The following is a 27,776-nucleotide window of genomic DNA, read 5'->3' as shown; positions in this document are numbered from 1 at the left end:
TATGTAGAAAAAACCTAAAAGATATTATACTGAGAATTCACCAATTACACTGTCATTTCAAAATAGCATTACAGTGTATTACAATATCTCGTAGTCTTTGACTCCAGCAATATACATAAAAAAGAAATCTTCTGCAGTATTACATAGTAAGTGCAATAAAAGTGGACATAACCTGTAAATACTAATAGGTATATGTAGGTAATATTACGTGACTGTCAGAATTACTAACTACCAAGTATATTCCATCATGGACCCTACAAGGGTCAGTGAGTTCTTCGGTTGTTGGGTTTGTTTTTTTAAATTAAAGGCCAGGGATTGATTTCCAAGTTCTTGGATTAGTGTTATCTTTCAGTGAATTACATATAATTATTTCTTTTGTTCCAGACCAACTTTTCCATAGCTCTGACAGAAAACTTTTTTTTCATGCCTAAATAGTAATCCTAAACTAAGCCTTTAAAGTAGGCGAGTGTTTGACAAGAATATAAATACCGATACACACACGTATGTTGATGTATACAGTACTTTGAGGTTATATCAAATCAGGTCTCAAGGTGCAAGTGTATGAGATCATTCCATTGATCAGCAGTTCTATATCTCAATATTTTGTAGCAATGAGTTGAATGTATTAGATAAATTAATTAATTGTATCAATGTTGTAGAGTAGATATAAGCCACTTATCCATTAAAAACAAATAACCACACATTTTTATTTTTTTCATTTTATCAACTACACATTTGCACTTTTATAGCCTAAATCCCAATCCGCACGGATTCCAGGCTACTTATTTTAGTAAATCAATATAACCTTGTATAATATTTCTGCCTACTATTCAAGATCTTCGACATACATACTCCAAACAATTATGTACACTGTTTTGTGAACTGTCAAGTTTAAAACCAGCAATACATGTAAATTACAGCATATTGAAATATAGAATGTGAATTGTACTGTAGTCTGGTATCAGATGCGTAGCTGCATGCCAATGAAGATACAATGTACATGCATTGATGTGAGGGAGAGATAAGCCATGAACAGCTAATACATTGACTGGGTTTATCTTGCCAACGCTTGGTTACATGGGATAAGGCCAAGGGAATACTTTCAACAACAAAAACCATTCCTGGAAAACGTCGGATTTGGAATGGATATCACAACTTTTCTTGTATTCCAGACCCTCGTCCTTCCCAAAACCCCAAATACAGTCAAGATGTGGAAAATCATGGCAATTTATCTGTAAATTTGCAAAAAACCTTATTTGCCTCACATGGCATGATTTTTAATATAGTGCAGGTTGGCAAATGTAGTTTATAATGACATTATTGGTTATAAATGTACCACAAGACATTGGTACAGACAACATAAACACATATATACACATTACAAGCATGCTACAATATACACATCAGTGTTTTTAGTTCCCAAAAGAATATATACGTGTACAATGGGTTTTTTTTTCCCTACATTCCAAATAAAATTAGGGGGAATATAAACCTCATTCCAAATTAATTGTCAGGTAAATCTTTCATTTTTAGACCAAAAAAACTTATATTAGTGTGAATGACAATGAAAAAAATTTTACGAAAAAAAGGGACATGTTGTCAATGGGTAAAAATTAATATTGCTGCATAACACATTGCTGCATAACCAGTATAGTTAATATTATTAGGAAACTGGATTATATTAGAAGGGAAATTGGTGGATGGACTTAAAATAAGAAAAAATGTTAGAAATATTGGAGTTTAAATATAAAGTTGATTGTTACCTATCTGCTTATCGGCATCTGGTTTGGGGAAAAAATTGGTTTATGAGGAATGTATCACTCAAGGAAAAAGAGTGTGGAAGAGGTAAATAAAACAAATTTTGTTCACATTAGTTGATCGGCAGTGTTGAGAAGTATTAGTAGACATGTAGTTGAGAGATAATTAACTTTTAAAACTGTGAAAAGACTAACTCTGCTAACAAGCCTTATGTTAAAATGGTGTGTTATAATGGTGTATTTAGACAGAATTACAGGGTAATATGATGTAGTAGACAACAAACAAACATACATTGATTGACGTATTTTTCTCTCAAAAAGTGTGCCCATTACTAACAACAGACCAAAATTTGTTGTTATGGGTCAAAATGATGAGTTTTCTTGTGTGCGACCATCACATAGTAAAGGGATAGGGGAATATCTGATTTTGATGGGCCAAGAGTACTTGCTGTGTGTCAGTGATATTATCAAAGTGACTTCGAGGCCTGGCACACTGCTCCTGAATCTAAAAAATACCAGCCACTCATAATACCGAGTAATGGTGACGATGTATTTGAAATGATTACTGTTAGAACACTCTCTTTTAAAAAAAAAAAAAAAAGACTAAAGATTTGCAAGAAATGATGAAGTTTGACTGATGTAAAATTATCCTCTGTGCAGTGATTTCAATGTACTTATCAGCTAATATGAGGTGCATACACAAATATTCTGTGAAGACATTTATTTTTGTGACATGTTAATGAGACATTTATCGAGAGCTATTATTACATATACATATGATTATATGGTTTTTTTGTGCAGACGATTATAGCTTGGCAACTCATCTTCACAAGACCTAGTAGCTGTAAATTTTCATGAATTTTTGCCTGTTCAAAATTAAACTCAACCTGTACTGGAAAGATTTCAATCTTTGTGAGGAATTGAATTGTCTCTCGACTCATGACTGATGATATACATGTGGGTTTTTTTTAGATCTGTACTTAGAAAGTGGTGAATTGTGTATAATACCCACGACTACTCGTTTGTAAATTTGTAGACCATAGATAGGAGTTGATCCCAGGATTTCATGTATGTATATGCCTTCAAGAGCAACACGTTCTGTTTACAGCTACTGGGGTTTTTGATTTGCAGTGCTGTTATAAAATATTCTCTCCCTTGCTTATAATATGAGAAAGAGAGTGATATTACATAGCCCAGAGACTTGTCGAGGTGTTACTATATCTCACGAAGATCTCCACATACGTTTCTTGAGATATAGAGTACGAACATAACACCAAGACAAGTCTCTGGGCTGGATATGACATGAAAGCATCAGCAAGACTATTCAGCAAATTTGATATGCAGATACCATGATGTCTTCCACAAATATATTTGTAGCACATCAAAGAATGCTTAAACAATAGATCCCTAAGGCCATGCATTTTCTAAACCTTTATTTTCTTTAATGGCAAAGTAATCAAATAACATATCTACTCAATCAGACATGCAAATGTTTTCATTATTAATTTAGCTGTACTGGGTGGAGGAATTGACAAATAACTCTGATAGGGACATTGCCATCATGTTGTTTTCACAAGTAGTAATGTGAAGTAAACACATACCTGGGCCAGTGTTTTCTAGAAAATCACCAAGATACTGAGAGAATGGATAAGCTGGTGCATTGTCATTGACGTCCTGTATTCTTACTGTAACATCAACCGCAACACTTCCAGCACTATTTGTAGCCACTATCTGGAATTCACGTACACTTCCCATCGCACCCTCACGGTCAACATCTCGTCTGGTTTTCAGGACTCCAGTAACTGAATCCACTCTGAAGTCATCACGGAATTCTGGTGGTTGAATAGAGAATCTGGGACTTGGGTCACCTGTTGCCTCCACCTAAGAAAATGACAAAATCATGCTACTTGTCATTTCCACAAAATATACAGTGATCATTGGCATAGGTATCGATATCAATATGTCATATTCAGGTAACACCCCCACCCCACCCCCACCACTCTCCCATTTTCAAAACAAGCATCTGATATGAGCCAAAAGAAAAAACACTAGATTGGAATAATATAGCCCCAAAGTCTTGGCTATCTGACTTGATCAACATACTGGCTTGACTGGAAAACACCAGCTGGCCAAGTCTCTGGGATAGGAAAAATAAGATTTCATGGATGCTAGTTGCATGGCTGTGGTACAAGAAACAGTCAAGAAAATGGGTGCAAAAATTTTTACTTGAGTTTCTACAATTACACCATAAAATTGAAAGTGGTGAAATATTTTGAACTTTCAGATAAAATACCAAAATATATGCCACAAAAGGCTTGGAACACATGAGTTTCACTCTAGGGTACCATATGAACGACTGACCAAACATTAAATTCTGCTTGCAAATACAGTGCCCCCCTAGTGACCAAATTATACAATCTTTATGTCTTTTTTTTAAATATAATATTATAACAATGTGTTGTACTTTTTTTCTTTTTTTTTACTTTTGATTAAAAATCTTAATTAAAGCAATGATAGCATAGAGATTACCAATTTCACTGTTTGAAACACTGATCAGAGCCATATTAAAACCCAGTGAATGCAACTGAATGGAAAATAAAAACTCAGCTACATATATAGATTAGTCAAATTAAAGCCCAGTAAAAAGCAAATGGATGTGAAAGTCAAATTTAAACTCCACTGAGATTGTCTGAGAGAGACTTACAGTGAGGATGGTCTGAGGGGTAAACACACTGGGAGTGTTGAGACCATCCACCTCTGTAACATCTCCGGCATATATGTTGTCTCTGAATTCTGGTCTAACAGCACGACGTTGACGGGATTTCACTGGTTCTTCCACAGACCTCGACACCCTGTTGTTTGATACTTCTTCCACAGGCTTATAGACACTGTTATCTGCTGGTTCCACGGTGATCACAACTTTTTGATATGTCGGTGGACCTGTTGAAGTGAAGAAATAATAATAATCAGAATAAAAACTCAAACTTTTAACCATTGGCTTGAGGATATACCTAAGTTGGTATGGTAGTCTAGATTCCACATACCATATATTTCACATGATGTATGAGTCAATACAACATATGTGCAAGGCTTTTCATTTCAGTGCATCAACATATGCTGGTACTTTGACCATATCAAGACTAATAGTATACACGTCAATGTACTACAATACATTGTCAATTGATGTGAACAAAGCGTCTCTCCTCGCACAAAATTTACACTCATCTGTAATTAATTTCTGATCACTAAATTATAATATTCTATAATCTCTAATAAACCTTGTAATCATCATATCAAATTTCAAAGCATTTGCATATTATAATATACAATTATATCATTAGTCCATTTTTTTAAACGTAAACATCTGTCTAATCATATACACGATACCACAACAATGAACATTATGTTGTGTATTTCTATATACTATTAAGTTCTTTCTCTCATTTTATTTTGAGAGCTTGCAGCACAGCATACAAATTGACATAATTCATGTAAATCCCTTAAACAGACCACTGGTAGTGCGCAAACATGTATTAAAGAGTATTCCTATGTTTTCTGTTTTGCAAATGACCAGTTTAATAACCATGAACCTTATATATCCAAACATGGTACATATGAAATGGATATACATACATTTCATATTCATCTATGCTGTATGTTAATGCACACGATGCAAGGAGTTATTTTTTTATGAAATAAACATGGCATGACCCTTGTTGGATATCTGGTTTACTTGATATTGTCAACACATTTTTTATAAATTTTCCACTTTCATTACGAAAAAAGAAAAGATAATATTACCAAGTGAGATGATTGACTTGTATATACTTCAAATGCATTCTGACTGTTTCAATTTATTCCTGTTGTTATCAGTTTTGTATATCATGTTCTAAATATAGATATAAAATGTCATCACGAATCGATCAGTGGTAGGGTGGCATAATGTATTAAGCATACTCTGTTCACTACATGACACGCTACACAAAATGTGTACACAGTTTCGTTGTCGTCTCATTTTATCTTTTGTTTCCATAGCTGTTGTTATAATGTTATTACTTTTACTAGCAATACGGTCAGATCACAATAAAATTCTGTGATGATTGGGAAAATTACATTTTAACAGTCTACAATATGATCAGGTCATCCATCATCTCGTATGATACTACCTGCAATTTTATACACGCAGGTACTGAAATAGTATTTCTTGTAAGAGTGACATTTCAATTTACATATATTTTAAACACGAAACAACTCCCATAATTATGATATCATATTTGAAGGACCTATCTTCCCCTACAGTGATGTGTATTTTTATTATATTTACATTCTTGTTATAATTTTCTATATTTTGTTTTCATATACAAAACAATTCACATGTTATTTCACTTTTAATGTTTTCATGAGTGGTTACCGTTAAATGCACCATGTTTCGAAATGTACATGTAATAAACATTAATGATTGGTGCAAATTACAAGGACTGAGCTAATGTACACGTTTATTCTGAATATTCATAAATAATTAACTGCATGTACTGTTCATTAAATAATTCACAGAATACAAAGATTATAAAATTTTGATTATTACCAGGATTTTTTTTTTGTGTCCAGCAAGAATTTAACTATGAAATAAGAAAAAAAACTCCATGAGTCCCATTTTTTTTATTTCATGGCTATCATGTATATTTCTGTCTCTCAGTTTGTGGACCACCTAAACGACAGTTTCACTAGACAGACTGTGCCTAGATTATTCATTGTAAGGTAAAAAATGTAGATCTTTTGTTATTGTTGTGTTTCTTTTCTTGTAGCTTAGCTATAGAGCTTCTTAATTTCATGAAACTCAAATTGGTGCTGGTTTGATGTCTATGTTAGCCTGGAATCCATACAGGATTTTGCTTTATGTGATTGGAAAGCAAAATCTAAAATCCCAATCCGCATGGATTCCATCCAGTCTACATGTATGTATATAAAGTACAGATGTTAGATTTTTACAGCCACTTTTACGTAAAAAATATCCATTCCAATGTCTATTGATCGATCGCATATTTGGTTGATTGTTGTCAACACTAAAAATATTCCCAACTGCTTTGAGACTCCCAGCACCGACAAAAACCACTTCCTAACTGCCACCTAGCTTCAAAGAATGTTGACCATATACTATTGTCTGAACAAGAGTACTAAACAAAACAACAGAATTAACATTCAGCATAAAACTATGTGACAGGTATGTGTCTGGCAAGTTCTTTTGTGATGTCACAGATTTGGTGGAGGTGTATATTTTGAGTCTGTGTAACAAAACAAATACTTAGTTTTCTACTGTACAGTATTTAGCACACAATGCACTCATGTTGCTGAATAAGCACATACCTGGCTTTTAAACACTTCAGACAAAACACCGGGTTTCTTTGTTTGGAGAGCCTCACAGGAGAGGCAGTTTAATATTTAACTTAGGTGTAAACAAGGTGAAAGTGTTGACCGGTTAGCTCACCTGGTCTGCATGCCAGGAATGTGGGAAGGTCTCTTTACCAATCAATAAAAGGTCAACCTAAATGACTCCCGTGGTATGTGTGCATTTCCTATGACATCACTGTCCCTTTCCGAAAACTGTTATCAGGCATTTAAATCTACGAAAACACTTCTCACTAAATAGAAAATGAAATATCTAGGTAGTCAAGGAAGGCAAACGCTTGGGACATGTTGATGAAATAAATATAAAAAAACGTAGCACTGTTTTCTGTGTCTTAATATCTGGTTTGTATGTGCATGAATGCATTGGCCAAGGTCAGCCAAGGCTAATAAATAATGGGACAACCTGTAAACAGATGGAAGGTCACACACACAATTATCAGCTGGGACAATTACATTGTGAAGCATAAACCTTCAGTTGAACCCATACAATATCACTCTCACTTTGTTCAATTATCTGGAAATTTTCTCTTTAATACCTTGTCATTGAAATTCAACAAACATACCTATCACTTGTATTGCGAAGGTTATTAGACAGATGTTGCTTTAGAATTTAAACGGGATAACAATACAGTACAACATACATTTCTATCTCTATTTGATGTATGACAAATATTTATCTCTGTATATCTGTTTCTCTTCCCTGCATACCAAATTTTGTCAAATTACATCAAGGTTTCACGCAATGGTGGATGTCTTTGAAAAGAGCCGCCTACGCCAATCAATGTTGCTGTCAACCATTCAAGGAATAGATTCCACAACAGGGTGTGTTACAGTACTGAAACTGTGCCCATATATGGCATTACACACACCTTTTATGGACAGTGACTCAAAAAATGACATCATTTGGTAAACATGTACTGGACTCTACCATTTTTTTACAGGTGTACATAGGTGATTCACCTGAGGGACACTGTTACTAAACACCAAGTTGGGGAACATAGTTGAGAAAACTGAAACCACTTTAGACAGAGGTGAACCTCAAACTGTACTGTATTATTTTGAGATGTGTATTGTGATTCACCTTAAGCACCAATATCAACATCTCAGGTCTGTTTAAGTCCCGCTACAACTGTGGGTCTGCACAGAATAAGTAGAAATGGCACAAATTTTATGCTTCTTTCAGAGTAAAATTTCCCCAACGTCATGAAGTAGATTTAACCCCGGACACCAAAACAATTGCAACATTCTTACCTTGGAAACAATTACATATTTTAATTATTTTTTTAAATTAAATATTCATATAAAAATGTGATGAATCAGGGCTGGCTTTGTTTTAAATAATAATGTTATCTAACATCAATGAGTGGATTAATAATTCAAAAACTATCACTGTATGGTTTGGCAGCCAAACTATCCTGTAGGAAAATTTTTTTTTTTAAATAGAGTACGAACTGATCTCCGCATTAATAAAATTGTGAAATGAGTTGTAAAATACCTGAACACGTGTAAGAAACTTAAACATAAAAAAAACTGCACGCATGTTTTCTTACTTTGAATTTTAGCCTTTATATCAGGGTTTTCCATGGATAGCCTGGAACTATACATTGTACGTATGTCCATTTCTAGACATTTGAGGTTTTGTTTTTTTATGAATGCTGTTCTAAACTCGAAGACACCAGAAATCAGGAATAACAAACTATTTGTAATGTGTTGTTATGTCTACCAGATGATCATATACATTTGAACAAAAAATTGCATTAAACAGAACACAGTACAGATAAGACCAACTGACATGAAATAACTTTTAAATTTAAAATCAGATATATTATTTACTTCCATCCATTTTTTCTTTTGACTCTACTGTGCATAAGTAATTAAGTCCAGAGACTTGGCTATCCAACTGGACATACATGTACTGACTTGACACTAGTATTTCAATCTGGCAAAGAGCATTTCACAGTCAGCATTGGTCTGCTCAGTAACCATCTAGATGCTACCCTTGGTATAAAATCATCTCTTTACCAGAGAGATATTGAGATTTGATACCACAGATATACAGTCTGTATGATATGAGACATGAGACATTCGTGCTAAGTGATCAGCCAGTTAAGAAGTCTGACAGGGCTGAACAACATGACACGTATCTTACAGTCTACCACAGATAGCACTAGACTAAATCAGTAATTGCCAAACATGTATATAGAGATTTGAAAGATGTCTGTAAATTGATGTGGTTGTGATACAACCATCAACGAAAGACTGATCTGAGTTAATAGACATGTAGACATATATGTCTGGGAGTATGAATCAATGGATTTTTTTAAGTGTTGACTATGAGTTCTTTTATGAGATGTCTTACAGACAGAATGCCTGACTACACATCATACAGCTGTGTTCTTTTTAGGGAGTTCTTGGACCACAATCCAGTAGAGTATACATCGAAGCCCAGGTGACTGCTATGTATAAATGCCATATCTGCTGACCAACTATTGACCCTATGACCTGGTAAACACAACAGAGTGATTATCTAAATCGAATATCTAAAACAAACTGTTAAATTGTACCTAAAACAAACAAAGCTTAGAGTCATATTGACACAGCTATTGACTATAGTTAACTGCTAAGCATACATCAATTTCATGGAATATTGTCCTGCAATATACCAAAATAGTTGTCCTGAAAACTTTAGTCATTTGTTATTCTCTCCTGGAGCGAAAAATAAATGTTTTGGTGGGAATTCACCTTTCCTGAACTAATACATCATGGTGATGGCTATCTTGTTTTTTTTTTTATAATTTACGGTACCTCAGTATGCACATATACACTGTACACACACAAAGCAAATATATCACAGTTGCCACACCCATGTTGCTGACACCTCAGTTCACCCTTTCACTGCTGTCTGCCATTTTGTAAAAGGCATGACCAACAAAAAAGTGACATCTGGTAAGACAGAGTACAATATATCAAAAGTCTATTTATACTACCTGACCTAAAGCTATCAACAGGATTGATTTATTTCCAACATACATTAGACCAATTTAAGTGTTCTGTATCATATAAAGACAACAATTGTTCAATTGAAAAAAAATAAAATATTTATTGAGTTGCAAACTTAACAAATGCCTGGTATATATATAGGGTATCCACTTTGCTGACCTGAACGGGGTGGGGTGGATGACCGATTCTATGCTGCTACTGAAAAAGGTCTTAATATTTCATTAGCCTCATCAGAAATTTGGCTATCTGATAAACATGTAATGGCTTGACACTAGTCTAGTTCCTATACAGTATCGTTCCGATTCATACCTTCACTCACATGTGGTTAGAACCATAGGCTGGTCATCCAGACTAGCTTAGCACATTCTGTGAACTACAATTGTCAAGCCAGGTGGCCATGGCTGTGGGCTAATATCATGGACGAGAGCATGTTTAATCTTTTTTTAAAACAATACCTACATGCATAAAGTTAGGAAGGAAGGAAACAAGATTAAAATATTTATGGCAATAAATCATGTAACCCACTACTTTCAATACAAACAAATTCCGAAGTAAAACCAACTTTTCAATTGACACAATTCAATACGGACTTGTTCTCTCTTCATCAGAAAGATAACCATATTTTTCATTGCCTACACCATGTACAATACATGCTCCTTATTCAGTTTGTTAGGAATCTAAGAATAAAATAATGGAAACACTCATTTCCTTGTTTATGGTTGATCAGATTATCTGCTAGATTACCTTTACCTGTAGTCTTGAAGGACTTAAATGCTACTACACTATATCAACTGTAAACTGCCGTTTTGAATTCTTTGAATTTTCACTTGTCTTCCATGAGGAGGAGCGAATATTCAGAAAACTAAAATGGTAGTATAAGGATAGCTGAAATAATGTAGTAGCTGTTAGTCCGTCAAGACTACAGGTACCGTAGGCTAATCATCTGTCTACAGTGAAAAAAAGTGTTTCATCTGCTATTTGACTTGATTTATCAAAATTACATTTTAAAATATTCATACGGTTGAAATCTGTATTTCATCTTCTTGAAATGATGAAAATTGACATGCTTTTTTAACCAACTTGCTCACACATGACTTGATGTTTGATGTGATCCAATCAATAATGGATATATCTCCCGAAAGTCCATGGAAAAACCTGGCACGCATGCACTTGCAGTTGTCAATTCTGAAGTAGCTTAGAGACTCGTCATTAGTTTTCTAATCTAGTAATCATTCTCAACTCTGTTAGATAGCCTGGTTTCTAAGGCTTAGAAATATAGTCTGTCAACTTGTAAGACTTCTGTGATCTACAGTACTCATTACTAGTCACAGATCCAGCCAGTAGATGGGCTGATTCCAAAGACAAAAATTTGAAATTCCTTGATCCATTTGGAGCCCTTACTAAGAAAAGTATGATATTAAATATCTTATTCTTCATATGAGAACTCCAAAAAGATTAAGGATTTTTCTTGTTTTTAAATTTTCATCTTCAGAATTAGCTAGTCTACTGGTTTGAATCTGTGAATACAGCAGGATGATTGGATGGTTTTTTCCAGGTATTACAGTGAGTGCAATTTCAGAAAATTGCTTGATGGAAGAAACAATCTTCAAAAGCGCTTTCCACAGATGAGTAATGGTTTGAATCTATCATAGTACAGAAAAAAAAACCTGAACAATGCACACATTTGGTTGAACCTCAGAACTCATCACAAAACAAATCTTGTTATACAGTCTCTCCTATGTCAACTCACAAAAAAAACAGAGGTCTGTAAATGAATTGTCTAATTCAATAATGAAATATCTGACAAGGTTACGGAGTTTCACGACAAATGAAACAGTGTAATTTGACAATACTCAGAGATACTTTCATAATCATATTTATTATATCCTTGAGAAGTTCAATCTAAAACTAAAATATCAATAGCCGATGTCAAACATTGGGTTTATGTTCACTTATCGAATTATTGCATGACAAAGACTAACATCTCTAGTAATCTCATTTGACAAGAGTAACAACATTGAAAACAACAATACTTCTAGACGGACTGACAACTAAGACTTCAGTAATAACATAGAGAGATCCTTCGGATCCCTAATTGAATGAAATGCAGTCACTCTATTTTATAATGTCATACAGTGAATAAGGTAATGTTTTGCCATCAATCAACATAGTTTATTCCCATGACACCCAATCCATTTCCGTTTCTAAAAAATTTTGTTTCCGCGTCTTGCAACAATATGCATTTTATTCCGGTCTCTGTTTTTTTTTAATAGAACTATTAAAGTTTGAGTGAAATATTGATCGTTTGGTTTCCGGATCAGTCAGTATTTATTATTCATCACAAGAATGCTTTTCCCCCCGACAAAATGTTTAGATTTTTGTTTGTAATTTCATCAAGGCAGGTACATGCACAAGTGTAGAGTGATCTAGGGTTTTTCAATCCCAGGTTCTCTCATTAGTGTTATCTTATCAGCTGAGCCATGTGGTTAGATAAAATGATTCTTCTGGTCAACTTTTTCTCTTTTTCTAAAGTTCTGCCAGACAACTATTTTTACACCTATTCCTCTACACTAAAAAATCAATGACAAAAATAACATTAATATTTGGTTTCCATGATATTCTTATAATCACGCAGAACTTGAAACCCAACATACAATGTACACTGTACCTACATGTAAATGAAATGAAATGAATTCACTGACAAATTCTATAGTTGATCCGACTGAGTAAACATAGTTTAATTTCTGATTCAATACAAATAAGTTTCAACTTCTTTCCAGATATGATACACATACTTTTAAATGTGCCTCAGAAATAAACTCTTGCTGTTACTTTCCTTCACGAAATACCCAACCCACTCTCAGTTACTAATACTACTAGTTTTACTAGTAAAATGAGAAAATAAACCAAACACAAGTATGACAAGTACATCAAAATAACATTTATGGTTATAAATCAGTCATCTTGACAAAGTCCTACACTAGGATTATGATGTCGCATGGACTTCATGAATTTTTTGCTTATGAATATTCATATGAAATCTACAAGAATTTATTAGCCTGGGTGTATCTCTCTTTGCTTGTCTAACACTGACATGATGAAGGACAACGTTCTGCAGAATCAACATGCCACTAGTAGACAGTTATCTTATCTGTTGCTATGGTAACACTTACTGTGTCACTAAGGCTATCAATATAAGTACATGATATATACTTTGTATGCTGATGCTGGACAAGAAATAAAGAGCACTTGATATGATATTTACATGTAAGTGTATGCACATACACACTTCATGTATACATGTGGGATGTAACCTTGTATATTCTCATCTAGCCATTACATCATCTATAACAATGTACATGTACAATGTTTGCAAGCAAAACACTTGTTGGCATGCTAGACTTTACCAAGTTTTTTTTGTATCAGATTTGAGTGCTGTGGTATGCTTCAAGGAAATCTGTTTATATTTTGACAAGCCTTTACAAAATGACAAGGGAGTTAGCGACATGTAGAATAGCCCAGAGACTTGCTCATCCGACGCCACAGAATGATCCAGTAAACAACATTTTCATGGGCTAGCATGCAATAGATGTTACATAGTTTGTAAGAACTAAGATCATACAGACCATCTTACAGTCTAGATGTTACATAGAGCTGATTAAAATTTACGATACATATCTCCTGATATCTTAAGAGCTGTAGTAAGCATTGCGATAGCCTCATGCGACTCTTAGAGATGATTCAATGCCATGTTGGTATCCAGACTAAGCATTGCGAATATAAGAACCAAATAAAAGTTTCAATTATTGGATGGGTTTTAAGTTCTTGAACCATTTAAAACAAATGGATATATGGTTATTGAACTGAATCACACCAAAATTCAAACATGTATAATTTTATACTGTGTGTGAAATGCGTGAATGTAGATCTACGTGTACACAATCAACAGTACAAGTGTATATGTGACAGCTGTATTTTCATGTTTCTGACGGTTTACGCATTTTCAAATTTTAAACTTGTACATGCAGGTCATTCTTGTGAGCCATAATTCTCTTGACTACATGTACATGTACGCTAGGTCACAACAGTTCACAGGCAATTTTGCTATGAGAACAAAGAAATTCCCACAGCTCAGCAGAATGACGCAGTCGCAATTTCAAAAAAAACACCAAGTTTTAAGTGTCGCAAAAACGATGCCTATAATACTGTACAGGGAAGCTACTCGGCATACACGTATCCATTTGGTATTTAGTTGATAAATTAGACTATATTGTTAATGATCCAAGGTGATTAATGATTATGTGGCCGGACTTACTACTATCACAGTAGACATGGATAACACAGTATTGATGGTCATTAGGTACAGATATATCGAATCTAAAAAAGTGTTATCTCTGGATCACTGATTACAAAACTATTGTTAGCAAACAATTAAGCCATTTTTTTTCTGTACAGAATTACACTTTACTGACCATGAACTACTTTGGAGACGGGAACTGTCTCAATATTACAAGTCGGATAAATTGAGTAGATTTGTTAACGATCACAAGACATGATTGAGTAGGGACAACAAAACGTGTTCGGAATTGATAATTACGATTCACTTGTTTGTTGCATCACAAAACAGATGCAGTTCTTAGTAGACAAATATTGGTATCCTTGAGATCTACAATCGCTATAGTGATGACGGAATAACAATAAGATTTAGACGGTATTTCAGTCAGGTAATGTCACAAAACAGGATGGACCACGATTTGGTTGCTCACAATTTGTTCGTCATTTACCTGTGATGTCAACGACCCTCATTGGTGTCGTGCTCCGATAAATATGTTCACAACAAACAATAGTTAACTGTAGTGTCTGGCTGTTAACAGTGACGTCATTTGTCGTTTGTATAGTACCCCGTAGTTGTCGTTGTCGATTTGCATGAGCTGATTTGCATGAGCTGTTTACCATGCCGGTTGCCAGATGTCTGGTATCATCCACATATAAGTGGAAGGTGAGGACAGGTATAAAGTGAAGTGTGTGTACATATAGACGTTATGATATTATAGACATGAGCACTTTACAATTCATCTGCCAAGGTTAAAATTGTTACTCATAAATCAATAAATCAAACATTTTATGTCTCTATGAGAGAGTATCATTCTGATGACTGCAATATTTCAAAATTTCACACATTTTCTGGGAAAATGGCACAGCCTGACAGAGGCCAATAGTATAACTTACATTTGTATTTCAACAAAATTTTGTATAGCTCTGTGATTCGTATTTTTTGATATACACACAAGATGTAGTAGAAATTGGATCACGTAGAAAATGTGTTGTTTCAAATTCAAGTAGATTTTGGCTACCAATGTATATGTATTGACCTGTCAGTGTCAATGGGTAACTGTACATCAATTGTTGCATAACACTAGAAATGTATGCAAATGTCTTGATATATATAATAATGTACCCACATCTTCATGGTCTTCACATGTGAAATGCATGCTGTCATGTTTTACAATAAAAGACTCTGCTATGAATGACTACAGCATGCTGTAATTACTGTAAAAGCTGCTTTTTACATGTTTTACCACTACAATACAATGTCACACAATGGCAACTACATTTATAGCATACTGATTTCAATCCTAGAATCAATGTTGTCCTGTGTTACTTACATGTACATTGGATACTTATTATAAGTCTAGTGTTATCCTTCATCGAAACTTTCAGATCATGGTTTTAATAGAGACTATGTTGGCATCCAAATTAATGTATATAATGCCCTAAGTTACATGTACATTTGTATAGTGAACATACATATCGATCCTGAAATCAATGCTGTCCTGTTTTGTACTGAAATACAAGAATTACCCATACCCCCCCACATAATGATGAACATGCAGAGATTTCTATTCTGGATCCACAATGTATCCTGCTTTATACTTAAAATTAAATGTCTTACACTACAGTGACTGTGAACATAGACTTCTATCCTGGAATCTACGCTGTCCTGTTTTACGGAAGTATGGGTCCCCATGTAACCTAATACTTGGGATGTCCTTGACTTTGACCTCAACCTAATGTGAATCTAGGTATGAATATAATCAAAGTGAGTCAGCCATGTAAATTATTAATTACTAGGTGTGCCACCACTTTCAATTCCTCATGTTCATTACAAATATAGATCTGACTCACCAAGGTAGGGACATTTCCTGTCATCATTGATTACTTTTGTTTGTTTTTAAACTCCATTACACTCACAATGTCACGTCATTCCTACAACTCTCCTCTCCAATGAAATTAAAGATTTTACGATCACGAGGGAAGATATTCTTCTGAAAATAAAACCTATCCTTGAAAGATAATCTCACTTCCTCTTGTTGTCACAGTACAGAGCACATTTATTCCTTCTCGTTTTCCACTCTCAGTTCCACAATTCTTTTTATTAAACTATCTCTTACTTCTATCTATAGTTGCTATAAGACTTCTTGCATTTGAAGTCCACAATTTTAATTTTCTTGACAAAGAAACTGACCTTTCATTATAGCACAACATTAACTGCCTACACATACAGTATATGCAAAACTATTTAAAATATTCTGGTAATGTTAATCTTCTCCTTACTCTTCTAACTTTTATGAATATAAATTTTTCAAAGATTCGGGGGAGTCACAAAAAAGGGGACTAAAAATTTTAACTACATCATACATGTACAGTGCATTGATAACTTAGGTTCTAGTGCTATCCGTCACTGATCCGAAAATCTCTTTGGGGTTAAGAGATGATTTGATACCATGTACATTGTATAGCATCTAGACTACCAGGGTAAGTTAGGTTGGGTATCATGTATCTTTTTAAAACAGATAAATAGAAGAGGTTCTTTTCTAACTGTAAATCTGAGTATTCGATACTTCTCCTGTTATTCTGTAATGAAAGTGTTATGCATTAGCCATTACTGATTTTAATACCAAAGATTATTAATTTGATTTTTTTTATTTTAATTTTATCCCTTGTATTAACTATACCCACAAACTGTTGGTGTTATGGAGATTTACTCGTATCACAGACAGATCCTTTTACACAAATTTGAAAAGCTGTGGGAATTATTTCAATCACCATTTATAATACGCCATTCAAGTATTCATGTATATCACGGCTGTACAAATTTTTTTGATATTGTAAATTGTAAGTTATTAGACATACATGAGTTGTTGTGATGAGAGTGTAGGAATACAAATCAAACGTGACAAGTTAATAACAATGATATACTTACTGATTGCTGGCAAGGACAGATCCTCAGTAATACGGACATTCACTTCCTCTGTTGGGTGTTCAACTCGGTTTAGTAGTCCTGCAACTGAAACTTTTCCAGTCACGTAGTCAACATGGAATCTCGTATTCAGAGGATTGTTCATCAAAAACCTATCTTTGGTAGGCTTATTGGGGACGTTGTCAACATCAGCTACTATATATCCAAAAGGTGCATCTTCTTTTACGCTAACTTTGATGTCAGGTAGATTTTTCTCTTGTGAATTCAAAATGACGGGTCCAGGTCCAAGGATTGAAGAAAACTTCAGACTCTGCTCTACTGGTGTGACTGTAATAACGACAAGGGCTGGGTTTTCTGCCTCTAATGATGGCGTGCCACGGTCATGAGCAAAAACTTTCAAGGTGTATTGTTTGGGTTGCAGGAGACCTCCAAGTATGATGTCTCCGGTGATGGGATGAACTGAGAAAGTCATATCATTGGTGTCCATGTAATATGCAACCTCAGCATTAGCCCCTGAATCTGCATCATTGGCTTGAACTTGTACCAATTTGGCATCAGCTGGAATGACTTCTGGTACAGTGACCTCATAAACTTCGTGGCTAAATACAGGTGCATTGTCATTAACATCTACTACATCAATTCTCAAATCAGCTGTCACAGTGTCTGTTGGTGTCCGAGAGGCAGTGACTTCCAAGAAGTATTGGGCTCGTAATTCACGGTCTAAAGTTTCTGTAGTGTATACTTTAACAGTGAGTCCATCATTTTCAATTCTGAATTTTTCATTATTTTGACCAGAAAGCTGATATTCAACGTCAATGCATTCACTGCATGCTGAGAGCAACTCTAGACCTGCTACCGCTGTGCCCAAGGGGCTGTTTTCTGGAACACTTCCAACATAACTGTCTAGTGGGAACTTAAATGACACGAGATCGGCATCATTATTAGAGATGTAAATATTAAAGGAATCCTTCCAGGAATCCAAATCAAGAAACTGTTCAACAACCACTGAAAACATTCTATCAGCATAGTCTGTAAGTTTTTCTACAGTGTGTACCACACCATCTTCTGTAATGTTGAATAACCTGACAGCTTCCTCATCACTGTCTGGGTGTATCCTATACTCCTGTCCTTTATGGTTAAGCCTTGTGATTTCAACTCCAGGCATGGAATGGCAGGGTAACTTGAATTGAGAGAACGGCAAGGCATCTGTGGACATGCACTGCAAGCCAGTCAAGGCTAGCAGTAGTATGGCTATTGATGCCATTATTAAGGTCTTTTAAGTTCGTACGTAGAAACAACAAAATCTTCCTCTGTAAAGTGAGGTTTACTTTCCCTTGATCAATCTGCAAAAATGTCTGTCGTTGTAACTCTGAATAGAACAGTTCACAGCTTCCCTCTTTACACTATAACAGTAAATCCAAAATGGCCGTCAATATAAATAATATTCAGGTGTGTTGATACCTTGTGTGTTGTGCTCCACACATACACTCACTTTCAGTAGTTTGTATCTCAATATTTCACAGTCGTCACAGAGTAAACTCACAGCCTACCTGTCTTTGAAAACTGACATAATGTTACCTGTCTCCTAAAATGGTGATATCCGGTTGAACTTTGGATCTAATGATGAATCTGTTCTTGAACTAGTGAAAGTGAATGGCTAGATGAGTCGACTGCTAAGCCCCTTAAAAAACCCCGACGCTAGAATATTAATAGCAGCCAATCATGGCTCCACCTCGATTTTTTGAACACAGCCACTATTTATATGGAAATGAGGAGAACAGTTGAAATGATTTGCATGGTAGACGCCCTAATGAATGACGCATACACAATGCACTACCATTATGCTGGCTGATTAATACCTGCTTTGTGTTGACACTTTTGTTTCCCCTTTATCTCATTTGAATGACAGATTAAACTGAACTGTGCCCTCTCTGCTGTAAACAAGTTTTGTATGACAAATAGACTTGTGACTGACATTGAATTTGGAAAACTGGACTTACCTGTGTTACAGAAGGGACATTTTTTTAATAGGTTGGCTCCTTTCGCTTGACTAAGTTAGGTGTGTGTCACTTTCACAACAGGATACTGAGTGGGCTAGTAGAGTGAATAACACAGGACACTGTGGAGGAGAAATGTAAAGAGACAAACAAGGCAAAATTAACATATGAAGTGAAACTGACCCCATCGTCCCTGACTGCCTCCTTGCTTATTGCATATGCATTATTACTATATACACAAAGGACACTTTTGCTGTCAGCTTACCTTTCTATGATTGGGTCAACTGATTTTCACCTCACAGTACCTGGCTTGTGAAAACAAACCTAACAATCACACACTGCCGCCAAACGTATCACAGTATTATGAGTCCAGTCACATGTGCACTCACCAAAACCATGGTTACCTAGGCACTGACATTGATGTGCTTTGAATAGTAAAGCGTAAAGCTGTTAAACAATTTATTGACGGTGTACACCAGTGCAACTTGAGTCAACACCTGAGCACAGTCAGCCAAGCAAGAATATACATAGAATAGTCCATAAATCAGAGAGTGTAGACAAGCTGACAGTACAATGTTGTCTGATTACTGCAGAACCAGTAAATTTACAGGCTAGGTCAAGCCATAATTGATTTTGTTGTCATTCACTTGCACTCCATATAACTTACCATCACATCACAATACATTCACTTATTAGAACAAAGTATACAAAAGGTGACAGTGTAAAAACAAAAACAAAGATATAACTAAATTTAAACGATCAAGCTCATGCTATAGAATGAATTCTGATGCCTAATGAAATACTATTTATAGCCTGCAAAGAATAGGCTTGGATGCTATGAATGATCAATTCATCTTGTTCTGGTATAATGATGACTATGACACTACATGTATGTCACCGAGTGTGATTTCATCTCAGTGAGTTTCACCCTGTACCGGAAATCATAAGTATTATATGTTACATTTTTACAATACCACAGTCAGCCAAATTTATGGGGGAGTGTGTCTGTGTGTGTGTCACTTTCACATGTTTAGTTTTTCTACATGTATTTTCAATCAGGTATGATAGCATATATACCTGTACATGTAAGATGGAGAGGGTAGATCATTATTGATTGGTACAATACAAGTTATAGAGATACATTTTAAGATCATTTACAGAAAGAAATACTGCATTTTCCGGCCTAAACTTATCATCTGTCATATCTCAGACAGATTGGCTAAGTTTAAATATATCATCAATCAACATTTTCTTCTCATAATTATGACAAAATGAGTTCTATATTACATCACTACTGATATCAGTGAAAACATTTATGGATAAGCGCAAGGGTGCAATTATTACAACTTTTAGTATCACCAACCTAACATAGTTTTAGAATGAAAGTATTTACAACCATCATATTATTGATACCTTATCTCTGACCTAACTAATTCAGACAAGTAGGGTAGTTAACAAGTCTGTCTGGGAATTTGAGATCCAAACGATTATTTTCAGCACACCTGTATAAAATTCTCTTTTCTTTCCACCTGACCAGACATGATGTAATCCATGCAGTAAATACCACGGAAAATGGCCACCTTGAAATGAAGTGGGTGTAAAACTTATCTTGAGGCCTTTTTTGGTCATCATAAAGTTTATTCAGGATAAATAGGTTCCGGCTGTGTTTGTGCAGGAGAGTGTCATTTTTCTATCTGAAAGGAAGGGCTTTGTTGTTTTGTACCAGTAAGTGACAACGAATGTCAAGTATTCTTTTGTGCGAATCAAACAGGAAAATCACATCTTACTTTACTGATGTAATTGCCAAAAGTTAGCATACCTTAATCTATATTTTGTGAGGATTAAATTAATACCTTGCATAATATTGATCTCAGTGACAATTACAAGATAAAGTGAAGTTTGATGGTAAATATTCAGTATTTAATAATTTGTGGATCTCATGATATTCTGTGAAGTGAAGTGAAAAGCTAACAAGATTAAAATCCAGGAAACCCTTGAATTTGGAGTGTACATTGATTAGGCAACCTAATCTCTGTGTGTGTGTGTGTGTGTGTGTGTGTGTGTGTGTGTGTGTGTGTGTGTGTACATGCATGGATTCATGGTACATGTACGTGATGGATTTCTCTAAATTCACTTATCCACATGAAAAAGTCCGGAGTTATTCTAAACTGAGTAAAGCTTTTCATTTTGTTTTGAATTTTAAAAAAACAGCTCGATGTGTTGCTGTATCTGAAATTTGGGTTTAAAACAGCAAATATTTACACCTACATGTGACTGCCACAGTATTCATAAGTTTATTAATATAATACAAATATAATACAATAATGTAAACAAATTTTAACTCTATTTTTAAAAATTTGTGAAAATTATTGAAGCATAAAATGTAGTGGTGTATTACACAAGCCCTTGTTCTATTCTGAAAAAAACTCATTTTCATCACCTGCTTACAGTCTACACTACCGCAGAGCTCTGCACTACCAATATGTGTTTCAAGAAACATAAGCCTAGAATCCAGTCATCATGTGAGAATTTTGGGGCTCTTGCTGTTTACCCCTACTGATTGACAATTATGTTATGATTTTACAAGCTGTCCTAGCTATCAGCGGTCGGGGAAAGGTGACCATCAAAAATACACACGTAACTGAATTTTAGGCTATGAAAAACACTATGACCAAAAAACTGTACCTGCCATGTACATGTATAGATCATATTTGTACTGGTCTGTAAGATATTGACATTGGTGTCACGCTATCAGCCAGCATTCATTGGTTATAGGGCTGACAACCACCACATATACAGTATACAAGTTGTATTTGTATCTGCCACATATGCATCATATTTGTAAAAGTCAATTAAGCTGACAGTGTTTAGACAATTAATCACGTTTTGTCTCTGTAGATGTAAAATTGTTATATTATAATTTATGGTTTCATTAGTAATCTACGTAATAAAGTTTGACAAATGGGGCAGGACAATGAAGCTATCAAGTACTGCTATACATGTATCATGAAATAGACTACGTCAATGCGACATGTACCTCACAGCCTAGAATCCAGTGTGTGTGACCGTGTGTGTGTGTGTGTGTGTGTGTGTGTGTGTGTGTGTGTGTGTGTGTGTGTGTGTGTGTGTGTGTGTGTGTGTGTGTGTGTGTGTGTGTGTGTGTGTGTGGTGGGGGGGATATTGCTCTTGCATTTCCTCTACCACGCCGGGGAAAGTGACAGCAAAATCCCTACATAACAGGATTCTAGGCTATAGACCTCATGACGTACATCTACAATGTACATGGTTGCTACTGACTGCTTCACCAAGTGATACCAATTATGGCTATTTTTTAGTGTGTCAGTAACAATATATACTCATATTTGCAAGAATGATGTTCATGATGAAATCTTTAGCAATTTCAATCTTTCTGTCAAAAAAAAGAGAGAAACAAAGACAACTGCCTTCAAGTTTAGTATTAAACCAAATATACATTGTAAGTCAAATTGTCAATTTAATTATGGGGTGTGGAAGGAAAGAAAGTCTAATGCAAATAATCTGGGAGTAGTGTATGATTTTAAACATTTTAATCCCACGCTCATAATCTATGTTGATGAAAGAACGTGACAAGAGACATATTTCATTTGCACATGACAGATGTCACACAAATATTTCAAAACAATAAATTTAGTCATATACATAGTTTTACATTTCCTACTTGGACGTAATAATTCATTTCATATTATATAACCATTGACAGATATGCCAGGAGTAGTGAAAGTTTCTTATCACAGTTTTTGGTACAGGTGTCATGAGTAATGAAAATTTGACATCACGATATTCAAATTACGGCATATCTGCCATGAGTAGTCAAAATTTCATAATATTTATTGGCATATCAACCATGAATGATCATGTTATTGACACCGATACATTTGTATATAAATTTAAGTAACTTAATATACACTGTTTAAAATTTTCTACTTATCGAAGGTTATAATTATTCATTCCTTATCACAATTATTGGCATACATGTATCTGGCCGTGAGTAATGAAAATTTCTTATCACAGTTTTTGGCACACCTGTCATGAAAAACGAAAATTCCACATCCATCTCTGTTTTATTGGCATATCACATCAGGTGTGAATGTTATTGACACTATACATGTAATAATACACATATACAATAATACTCCAGTGAAATTTATGTACTTTAGCATGTCCACAAAAAGGTAGAGCCATATTTCAAAAGTTTCCCGATGATCTCAGTTCACAAGAGGAAATGACAATGATGGAAATTGTAACATGTATACATCTATCTTTTTATTATGTGTTCACCCCTTCTATTCCAGAGCCTGAGAGGTTTCAAAGATCAACACAAACATTGCAGTATTTGAAATTACAAATTAAAAGATTTAGAAATATACCTTTTAAAAAATTGGATTAAAAAAAAAAATTTATTTCGTTAATTCAGTCTAAAAATTTAGTATTTACATCAATTAAATGTACGGTATGGTAGAAGAAAAGAAAATGTAAAGACAGATGGAAAAAAGTCAACCGAGGACAATATGCAGGTACTACTAAGGTTGATAACGTGGATAGTTTCAACATTTTGATCAAGATAGAACTTTGCTGGATTTAGCTTTCCATTTACAGAAGAACAAACACTTCATTTTTTCATACACAAAATTCTACTTTTTGTAACCCCAGTAACAGAAAGAGAAAATCTGATAGTAAACAATCTCCCTCACGAATGGTAACTTTCAATCATAAATTTTCATGGACCCCCCAAGTGACAAACCTGTGGTACTTTGTAGGATTCATTTACTTGTTCATTGCTGTCCTTTTTTCGAAAAAATTTAAACAACACTGACTGACTTCAGCAATGACCAGGACATCATGGATGTGTTAGTGATCAGAGTCAGCCTGTAAATATATCCCTGGTTACATTTGAATAAAATCTAATACCCAATAGAACAATCAAATATTCACTCACGAGATGGAAGTTTTAATACATGTCATGATCATGATAACCAAACTCAGAGCCTTTTTAAAATACTAGTGTATTTATAATATTTTGGTGTGTACTTTGACAGATTTAGAAAGCGACAACAGGGCCAATTTTTCTAATGTACATGTATACTCTAAAACTTACTGAATGAAAATGACTTTCATAGTACATAATTATTTATGCAAATCAAACAAAATGGGACATATTTAACTTTTTAAAAGCAGTACGAGTAAACAAACTGTATAACACACACTGGAAACAAAGCAAACATTTTATCATGTATGTACGGTTGCTATTAGTGATGAGTCATCTATAGACTTTCTTTATCAATATACCACCTTTCTATGCAAAGTTTGAGAACAAATATAAAAAAAAAATCAAAGTTTTCTAGAACCATGGAAATTTGAATATTTCCGTGATCAAACTCTTTCTACTGGGCCTTCTTATATTTCAGTTATGTATTCTCTTTACGAGTACATGAACAATGAAAGAAAACCTGAGTTAATCAGTGCCTTCATTAACTTCCCAAACAAAACCTAATCAAAATAAGAACACATTAGACCATGATTAGACAGTATATTGTTGTAACAACCTACAAATATTTCCCCTTCCAATTGACACCTTAAAATGCATACAGCTGAGGTGACAGTATGTTGGTAGTTGCAATTTTCATGCACCAACATGCCTTCCTTGAGAGTCCTATGCACACAATCAATTTCCCGCTGCTAAGACCTCCACATCCATTGCAGTGAGGACAGCCAACAAAGCACAACTTGTCAGAACTCCCACATGCAAATTAGTCATGAAACCTTAGAATGTTCCAGGTGGATGAATATATCACCTCTAATTTCTTTCATCACTGCTCTCTTTGTAGTTCCATGTTACGGAAATACGACATTAGAAACACACCAAAATATAACCACATCAAATTTTCATATTTTGTGGTATAGTAAGTTATGACTCTGAGAGTATGGAATGGAATTCCCATGATGGCCATCCTTCCTTTTGAAGTTGAATGCTATCTTTGTCAGGGGTTAACCATGCTTTCAATAATTCTGCCTTTCATAAACATCCTGCTTATTACCATTGCAAAACGGCCATTCAAAAAAAGTTAATCTCTTGACTGTTTCCACAGGGTCTATTTTTTGACAGTTCAGTAAATTGAGCTTTCTCTTTACCAAGTATTTATGATCATGATAGAAAAATGACATCAACTGAGTGCATTCAAATAATATTCACACACAAACTTTGTAAATCACACAGATATTGGTGGCATTTAGACCAAAAAAAAGTATCACTCTTTCAAAGAATTTAGCTAATCCAAAACTTATAAGCAGTCTACCATGGTCTATGCACAGACTCTCAAGAGCTTGGAAGTGGCCCTATTGACCCCTCAGGTGTCAAGATATGGCATGAATGCAATGCTTCCCTTCCTGAGCAGAGCTCTCTGAAGAAAATCAAACTCAATGAAAACTCCAATTTACTGAAAAAAAAAGAAATCCTCACAAATAACTTACCTCAATCTCTTGTGACGTACGTCTTCCCTTGCAAATTGTAAACTTGGGGAGTAAACCGGGACTCAAAACTGATGAAATCTGCCTACAAATAGGGTTAGGTTTTAATCCTGTGTGAGAGTCAATGATGAACAATGTATGAGTAAACCTGTATGAAAGGAGGGAGAAAGCATATATGAATATTCATATCGTATTTACATAATTCCTTTCTCTAATCAAGACTGCTTTCTTTTCTTACAATCAGCTCTCTGACACATTAAACAGCCAATCACTGAGTGAGCTGAAGTACTAAAAATTCCAATCCACCAGTCAGATTACATAATAGCTCTTTAGTTTCAACACATGTTGTGTACAAAACATGTTTTGTTAAAGACACCAGTCTATGATTACAAATCTCTTACAGATGCAAATTACAAGTCAAACACTCTTCATGTTCTGATTGGGGATGAGTTATGTATGCTTTCAAAAACTGTACAACACCTCAGAAAGAAGCAGACAAGATTGAGCTCTTGAGAGTTGCTAGTGAACAAACAACCATAAAACTTGAGACATGCCCATAAAAAATTAGATTGGTATGTTGGCAAGGTGTTTCTGGTGGGTGAATGAAATTCAAGACCCTTGTACAGACTTTACCTGCTTAATCAGGCATATTGTTTATAGAGTTCCCAGACTTGTTTCTGTTATACTGTGATCACAGATCCATGCTGTGTTTAATACTAACCGACTGTGTCTATTTTTAATCTAAAAAGTTGTCTGCGGCAAGCTTCAGTGATCAATCTTGATAGACGGTAGACAGAGTTTCATTCTTAAAACTCCAGTGGTGTGAATCCTTCATTTTGAATACAGTAGGCGAGAGCCTATAGCTTCAGGCTGGGCCAGACTCTGTAATTTTCTTCCATAGCCTGGAGTGATAGAGGCAAAGGTGGTCAGGTCAGATAGCTGAAAAAGACACTGAGAGATGACATGACTTGTGTAGCTGTCACAGTTACTGTTACTTGAAACCAGTGGAATACAATGCATAATGAAGAAAGAAGTGTTTGTTATAAAGGGAACTGTACATGCTAGAGATAACAACAGTGTCCCTGTGTAATGATGGTATGGAGCATGAATTTGGTGATTTTTTACTTTTCCATGCAGGAAACTTACCTTTAGATATTAAAATCTACAAATACAATGTATATCAATCAATAACAATCTGTTCTAGGAATACGACAGGTTAATATTTACCTTTTAGTCCATTTGTATTTGCATGGAGGTAGGATTATAATCTACCTCCATGGTACGATATGTATATTGTAAGTTTTTTCCCCCTCATTTTGTTGTTCTGAGAGTGCTACAGCTAGCCTCTTCACTCTCAGACACACTTTCATGTCATGTGTATATTGTGATTTTTTTTTCCATTTTGTTGTTCACTAGCCTCTTCACTCTTAGAACCACTTTTATTTCATATGTATATTGTCATTTTTTTCCATTTTGTTGTTCAGAAAGTGCTCGCATCTTCACTTTTCATTTTGTTGGTCTGAGAGTGCTCGCCTCTTCACTCTCAGAAACACAAAAATAAAAAAATATCCAAACAAACTAAAGGTAAATATTACCTAGCTATATTCCTACATCAAATCTCAGTGGTCCGAGATCAAATTTAAATCAGAATGAGAAATAAACCAGTGTTTATATAGGAATTCATTCAGCTATTTCTGTAGTTTAGGAAAGGACAACATGGATTTCAGGTTATGTTAACCTATGAACAACAGGAAATGAAACTAAAAGCTAGGCCCCTATAAAAAAAAGCGGCATTAGTTCCAGGATGATAAATACACTATGAGCCTCAAGTATTATCAATAATATATGCAC

General features: G+C 34.8%; 1 protein-coding gene across 2 annotated transcripts in view; it reads right to left on the bottom strand.

Moving 5' to 3' along the window:
- LOC144434517 (neural-cadherin-like) overlaps nucleotides 1-26,070 on the bottom strand; it is a 52,138-nt gene extending 26,068 nt beyond the window's left edge. The window contains exons 1-5 of one of the 2 annotated variants that reach the window (XM_078122978.1): nucleotides 25,929-26,070; nucleotides 19,425-19,543; nucleotides 17,428-18,827; nucleotides 4,462-4,697; nucleotides 3,359-3,638 (exon numbers count right to left, since the gene is read on the bottom strand). In XM_078122978.1, the coding sequence (XP_077979104.1) occupies nucleotides 3,359-3,638; nucleotides 4,462-4,697; nucleotides 17,428-18,688 (1,777 nt within the window). In that variant the 5' untranslated portion in view covers nucleotides 18,689-18,827; nucleotides 19,425-19,543; nucleotides 25,929-26,070. Of the gene's footprint in view, nucleotides 1-3,358; nucleotides 3,639-4,461; nucleotides 4,698-17,427; nucleotides 18,828-19,002; nucleotides 19,039-19,424; nucleotides 19,544-25,928 lie in introns of those variants that run through there. The other variant, XM_078122979.1, reaches the window with a different exon arrangement.
- Between the last annotated feature and the right edge of the window lie 1,706 nt (nucleotides 26,071-27,776).

Source organism: Glandiceps talaboti, chromosome 4, assembly GCF_964340395.1.
Source record: "Glandiceps talaboti chromosome 4, keGlaTala1.1, whole genome shotgun sequence".
NCBI classification, from domain to species: Eukaryota; Metazoa; Hemichordata; class Enteropneusta; family Spengelidae; genus Glandiceps; species Glandiceps talaboti.
The sequence above is the reverse complement of the archived record's forward strand: the minus strand, read 5'-3'. Positions and strand labels throughout refer to the sequence as shown.